The sequence below is a fragment of the Lytechinus pictus genome, unplaced genomic scaffold (assembly GCF_037042905.1).
Source record: "Lytechinus pictus isolate F3 Inbred unplaced genomic scaffold, Lp3.0 scaffold_20, whole genome shotgun sequence".
NCBI lineage: Eukaryota > Metazoa > Echinodermata > Echinoidea > Temnopleuroida > Toxopneustidae > Lytechinus > Lytechinus pictus.
In genome coordinates, this window is record NW_026974141.1 from 15,183,746 (window position 1) to 15,190,620 (window position 6,875).

The 6,875-nt window shown below is 36.9% G+C and overlaps 1 protein-coding gene across 1 annotated transcript; it reads left to right on the plus strand.

The window, feature by feature from the left end:
* The first annotated feature begins 1,729 nt into the window (after positions 1-1,729).
* LOC135157778 (galanin receptor type 2-like) lies at positions 1,730-6,670 on the plus strand. The gene is made up of 2 exons (XM_064114654.1): positions 1,730-1,917; positions 3,513-6,670. Exon 2 carries the CDS (start codon positions 3,695-3,697, stop codon positions 5,039-5,041), a length of 1,347 nt encoding a protein of 448 aa, XP_063970724.1. The 5' UTR covers positions 1,730-1,917; positions 3,513-3,694; the 3' UTR covers positions 5,042-6,670.
* Positions 6,671-6,875: the final 205 nt, after the last annotated feature.

Consider the following 6,875-nt stretch of genomic DNA (forward strand, 5'->3'; position numbering starts at 1 on the left):
AGAGAGGATGAGTAAGGGAAAGAGAGAGAGTGGGTAAAAATGGGAGAGAGGATGAGTGCTACAGGGAGAGAGGTGGAAGGAAGGTAGAGGGGGGTCGGGGTGACAGAGAGGATGAGGGGGGGGGGGTCAGTGAGGAAAAAAATGGGAGAGACGATGAGAGCTAGAGGTAGCTAGGAGGAAGGTAGAGAGAGAGGGGGGGGGGGGAGTGAGTGAGAAAAAATGGGAGAGAGGGGGGTGAGAAAAGATGGGAGAGCGGTGGAAGGAAGGGAATGGGAGAGATGATGGAGAATTATTGGGAGAGAGAGAGAGAGAGATGGGAGGGGAACACGGATTACAAATGCCCTAGATTTTCTCATTAAGCTTCTTAAATCCACTTGAAAGGGGATTGAATGAAAAGAGGTTCCGCGCATGATGGCTCGTCACATTTGACGTCGATTGAAAAGGAATAATCATTTGCGATAACTCGTTGAATTCAAAAGGATGAGCTCACTTATTCGCTGAACAATTGTTTGCCAATGTACTTGTTAACATCTTTATTATCAATCATTTGTCCATGAAAGACAATACTTGCGTGATTAGAATTAAGTATTGCATAAGTACTTGTATTAGGAAGGTGTTGACGATATCGGATATAACAAGGTCATTGGAGACGAAAAAAAAAAGAATAAAATGCAGTATGAAAGAAGCAAGTAAACTCTATTGTGATGTGTAAATGTAATGCTTTTGTTATCATTTAAACTAGTACTAACAAGTAGAAATAGAGAAGAAATTTAGTTAACCCCCTGACACAGCCAGGCACGTAGGGTGGAAGTTTTCACGATTATGTTTTTTTTAACATCGTTAATAGATTTATTGCTTGTCATTAGCCCACCTGAAACATCCGTATGAATCACCCTACAACCTGTGTTATTATTATCATTATTGTTATTATTATTATTATTTATTTATTATTATTATTATCATTATCACTACTTCTACTTCTATTATTATTACTATTGTTCTTCCTTTTATTATTATTATCATTATGGTTTGAGGAACTGTGTATGGTACTTATCATGACTCTTTTCTTCCTACCTCTTCTTTCACTGTCTCCCCTCTCTTTCTGTTTCTCTCTCTCCATCTCTAATTTATGTGCATAGAGATGTGGGTGTATGTGTGTGTTTATTGTTACATATGTATTTTAATGTATAATTTGTATTATAATGTTAACCTCAAATGTATAGTGTATGTTGGGACCCTGCTTACAAACACTTTGCTTATTATGGGTATCCCTCCATTCGTAAACATATCCTGCCATCCATTTTTAAACAAATGTATTTGTATTTCATGTCAGATTTTATCTGCTTATTTTTAAAGATGGTAAATAAATTGAAATTGAAAAAAAAATTAAATTGAAAAATCATTATTATCAATATCATTATGATTATTATTACAGAAAGTTTTCCGACATTTTAGGTTCATTTTCCGAAGTTTCACTTTAACACCGGCCTATTATTTCCATCACATAACAAATATTGTCGAGTGTGGTAAGGGGTGGGGCTTGAGGATTACTTCCAAACAGAACCCTCCAAACAGAAAGAAAATGTTTATAAAAAGATACTTTCTTACATAACGCTGCTTAACATCGAAGAAAATTTGAGGCATTCTGCGCATGCTCACTCAACATCCGCCCGCACACTCACCAGCAATTTCCACACACTTCATGTGCTTAACACGCCTTTCAAAAGATGATTCTAAATTTCATAATACTCAGTAAAAGTTAATTAATATGAAAGCGTCATTGCATTTATGAGGATAACGTATTTTGGATTCTAATATTAATATCAGTGCAGTGTATTCCACACTGTATATAAAGAAATGGTTAGCCGACTCATCTTATATTCCAAGACATTTCTTCATTACCACCAGTCGTCATGGGTGAGTTTTCGTATTCAGTTTTAAAGAGGAATCTTCTAACAAAATCTGGTTATATAAGTATTTTGATTGTCATTTCGACTTCATTTTTTTTTCATCAGCAAATCATGAGTCTATGTTCATTTGCAAAACAAACTGCTCATTTCCTTCTCACATAACTCCAAAACTTGTAACTAAGCTATTTTTCTCGCTATATACTTACTCATGAAAACTTTGTTTGTTACACTCTAAAAAGTTTACCCAGTATTTGGTAAAATGATTAACATGCATGCTTGTTGGGTAAAAAGATTTTGTTTCAAGAGGGAGGATAGTTCTGAGGAACCAATTGATTTAAGCTATGCACCTACCATTATTCTCGTACCCCATTTCTTTAACAACACAATGTTGCGTTGAAATTTACCCTTAATTCAAACATGCATTATTTGCCCAATATCTTTTTTTTTCTGGGGGGGGGGGGGCATTACCCAGCAAACTTGCATGTTTCCTTTCCTACTCAATATTGGGTAAATTTCTACTCTCTGTTTTTAGAGTTTAAAAGTGAGAAATTATACATATATTTGGCAACACGTTCTATTTCAGTGTTGTGAAAGAAAGTGGGGGTACGAGAATAATGGTAGGTGTAAAACAATTGGTTCCTCAGAACTATCCTCCCTTTTGAAAACTTTTGTTATTTAAAATGTTCATTTTATTCCATCAAGTTTTTAAAAGGAAGGATAGCTCTGGGGAACTTCGATTTAATCTACGCCTACCATTACAAAATCCGATTAATGTTTTTTGCCAAATAAACTTTTATTAACGCCTACAATTTTCGACAATCCTTCATCTTCTTCAGGTCAATGACACAATCATTTACGTCTGAAGAAGATCGTTAAATATTGAGGCTTTTAATAGGTGTGATAGGGGAAAATGCATTCATTGAATTTGTTTTGTTATAATACATATAGCAAATCAATGATATCAACAGTCGATGTCAATTTTCTGGCATCAGTGAAAAGTATGACTGAGGGTACAAATTTGTGCTGACTAGGAATAAGTCCCATAGATAAATGAATATTGAGCTTTTGTTTAGTTTCTTTTCAAAATACGTTCACTTTTAGCCTGTTTCTGCTTCAGTTGTGCAAAAAATATTTCGAAGTGAATTAACTAACAAATTAACTTGTTAGGTTCAAAAGTTAGAGGTAATATTATCGATAAATGAAGGATTATTTGTGAAAGCAAAATAGGAAGGCCGATACGCATCGCATTCTTTCAGGGGGCTTCTGGCACAAAACGGGGCATTAATGGGCATCGGATCCTAGTATATTCAAAGTATCAAAGTGAGCAAAAACTGGAAACAAGCAATCATGATTATTTGGATCTATATTAAAGTATAAGAAACGCGTTGACCGGCATACTCGATTAGAGGAAGAGTACCGGGTCGATCAAGAGGTTTGATAAAAATATTTTGCAATGCAGGGTGTTCTGTATGTCAGCGTGAGGCTCCTCTTTCTCATCTTTAAGAACAATTAGCAGTTTGGCCCGCAGTTTGGGCTGTTGATGAATTCTCTACGCATATAATACCTACTATGATTGTTTTATTTCATTTTTGTTTACTGCAGACACCATTTAGAGAGGGCAAGCCTAATAAAAGTTATTTCAAGTTCATGGACATCGGACAAGAACAACACAATATAAGAAGCCCCCGGTCCAACGTTCTACTTGCGTCCATCGAATTCATAACGGTCCAAAAGTGAAGAGGAAGCATACCTGTTTTAAAAGTCTGAATAAACTGATAGCAAACATGGAGATGTGCATAAAGCGTAGTATCGGTCGGACAGGACTTCGATTATTGGTAGTTGCATTGGTCATAGTGGTTAATTCTTCTGAATATGTCACGGATGTCATGGAGCAGACATCAGGAACCGTGATCACAGATATAGAGGTACCATGGCCGACGTCATCATCCGAGAATAGTTGGGCCAACTTTGCAGCTACTCCGATCACTCAGAGGACATCACCATCTGATGAAATGGCGAGTAACACTGTACGTCCATTGCCGGAGAACTCTTTGACGTCTGACCGAAGTCAAAGACAGTCAGCAGCCATTCAAGTATTTAGCAGCCACTCGACCACTGTCTATTTCAATGATCTGCCAACAGATTTAAATGCCACGGGGACTGGTGATTGGCAATGGGAATTTTCTTGGGATTGGAACATCATCATGCAACTGATTCTCTCTCTAGTGGGTGTCTTTGGCAATGCTATGGTAGTCGTTGTCATTGGGGTACGCAAATTCAACTCGAATTCGACAGATGTCCTCATCCTAGCCCTAACCATCTCGGATTTGCTGACATCTTTGTGCAATATCCCAGTTCCTCAAGCAGCTCAGGTTCCTGCATCAATCCTAGGGGCGTTGTACTGCCGCATCATCCTTTATGAGTTCCTCACTTGGGTTTGTGTCATTACATCTACAATCATTCTAGTGGGATTGTCCGTGGAACGTCTGGTTGCTGTCCGCTACCCCCTTCGCTTCCGCGAAATCTTCTCCATCCGACGCGTTTACATCTTCATCGTCTCAACATGGTTATTCTCCCTACTCTCCTGTTGCTATTATTTCATTGATATCAAGCCGATGCTGGATGAGAACTTTTCCGAGGAAAACACTTGTGTTGCGACTGCCTCCAATGTCCCATCGCGACTGAGGCAATTGAAAGTATTCACTTTAATCAATTTTTTGATACGGTTAGTTATTCCAGTGGTGCTGATGATCTTCACCCAGACTGCAATGGCCTACTCTCTTAATCTGCAGTCTCGTCGTCACGATAAAACATTGTCTCAGAAATCCGGTCAGTCCTTTCACATCAAGGCCAGAAACCGCATCATCAAGGTCATGCTCACTGTAGTTATTGCGTTCATCATCTGCTGGGCACCAAGTCAGATTGCATGGGTAATCATCTCTTTTAACGGATCCGCTAAAGGCTACCTTGACAGCACCCTCAGGGATATCCTCAACCTCATCACCTTTATAAACTCTTCAATCAACCCATTCATCTACACATCACAGTACCCCAAATTCCGTGCTGCTATTAAAGAAATTTTCATCGGTAAGCCACAAAACGACGCACCACTGTTTGCAGCGAATGTATAGTTCCCTTTTTAATGTTTTGACAAGGTCATTTAACAATAGTAGGCCAATCATGCCTATAAGTGCTTTTAAATATTTGAGTACTGTTTTTGTTGTAGATCTCAAAAAGAATTAATTCATGAGGGAGTGCCTCAGGGGTAAGCTTTTGACCCAATTTTACTTTTATTGTGTAAGTATGATTTTATCAGTCAGTCAAAGTTATTCTTCTCTCGACATTCTCCATTTATCATTTTCTCATAGTAATACTTATGTTTTACTTTCCTTGGCAAAAGAGGAGATGAATCAATTATGAACAATTTTCTCGTAAGAGACTCTTTCTTACAAAAAGTATTATCTTAGGTCCAGGTGCAAAACAAGCACTTTTGGATATTAATCTATTTTAGATTGTCATCAAATAATTTTGTTGGATTACCTGGTGCTTTTTTTTCAAACTAATCTCAAAAGAAAAACCTTGTCGAGCGATTTGTTGTTCATTATTTATTCATTTCAAACTGTGATATGCATAATCAAAAATTATGGGCCATAATTGAGGTCCGGTTTAAGCCATGATCTATGCGCTAAAACTATTGGAAGCCAAAAAATCAATTTAAAAAAGAACACATTGCAAGTTTGTTTGGTTTTGTTTTAATATAGTCGAGGAAAAATAGCAGATTTTGAGAATCAACCGCAAACAAATTGCAATATTTTTTTTTTTTCACCGCAATGCATTTCCCTGAAGTTCCCAAAATGACATACTAAAAGTCCAAAAAATCCCAGAAGTGGAAAGATGTATAATTTGCATAAATCCAAAATGGTTGCCATAGTGAGAATTTTCATGATTATTGGTAGTAGCACAAAGACTGATCTGACCATAACACTTTCAAAATTTATGATTAAAGCATTAAACTTCCACTTATGTCATATTTTACCATAGGCTTCATTTTAAAATGGAAGGATGTAAGTAAGATTTGACCTCTACTGACGTCTATAGAGGTCAATGACATTAGGGTCAGCGACCTCGAAATATCAGAAAATTGATGTTTTGCATCATTAGTTCATGATAAATAGGGTTATAATTCTAACTTGCATGTTGTAAATGTGTTTCGATGTCATAGTAAGTCTTGCTTTCAAGTATTTGTAACATGTAATATATACCCAGTTGTTGTGTTTCCGAACAGGTTGTGTGTCCGGACAATCGATTTTAAACAGCCATTTGTAGAAATTAACAAGCGAAGTTTCATCAATTTCTAGTACGAAATGCTGGGCAATATCATAGAGAACGAAATAGAAGATGATTACAATTATTTGAATTATATTTAGTGTAATCTACAGACAAAAAAGAAGGCTTCGAAATTTTAGTGTCCGGACACTCGACCCCCATCCTACATTTTTTTTCTTCTGACATGTCTGATGGACCTAATTAACAAGCTATGCTTCTTTTGCTTACCACACCTCCCTTTAGGTTTTTTTGGAGGTGGGGGGGGGGGGTGGGAGGCAAACCTTATAAATGTAATGTTTATTTGTATGATTTTTATTGTACAATGTTACTAAGGAATGCAAATAAATACTGTATTTCCAATTCTTTTATCATTCATCACTTTCACCTCAATCAGTCATTGATTCCATTGAGGACATTAAAGGACACGTTACTAGAGATATTCAACTTGTACTGATAATTTCACTTGCACTGAATTTTTTTTCCTGACTTTCAGTCATAACACAAGGGTTTTGATAACACTTGAAAACCATTATCATGATTCAGAGTGATTTGAGTCACACATATGTACATGCATGTGGATGGTCAAGAAATTCATAAAAAACAGGTTAGAAGTCATATTCTTGCAGATTACAGTAACCG

Excerpts from the sequence above, each read along its gene's own strand:
- LOC135157778 (XM_064114654.1), top strand. The coding sequence starts at position 3,695 with ATGGAGATGTGCATAAAGCGTAGTATCGGTCGGACAGGACTTCGATTA.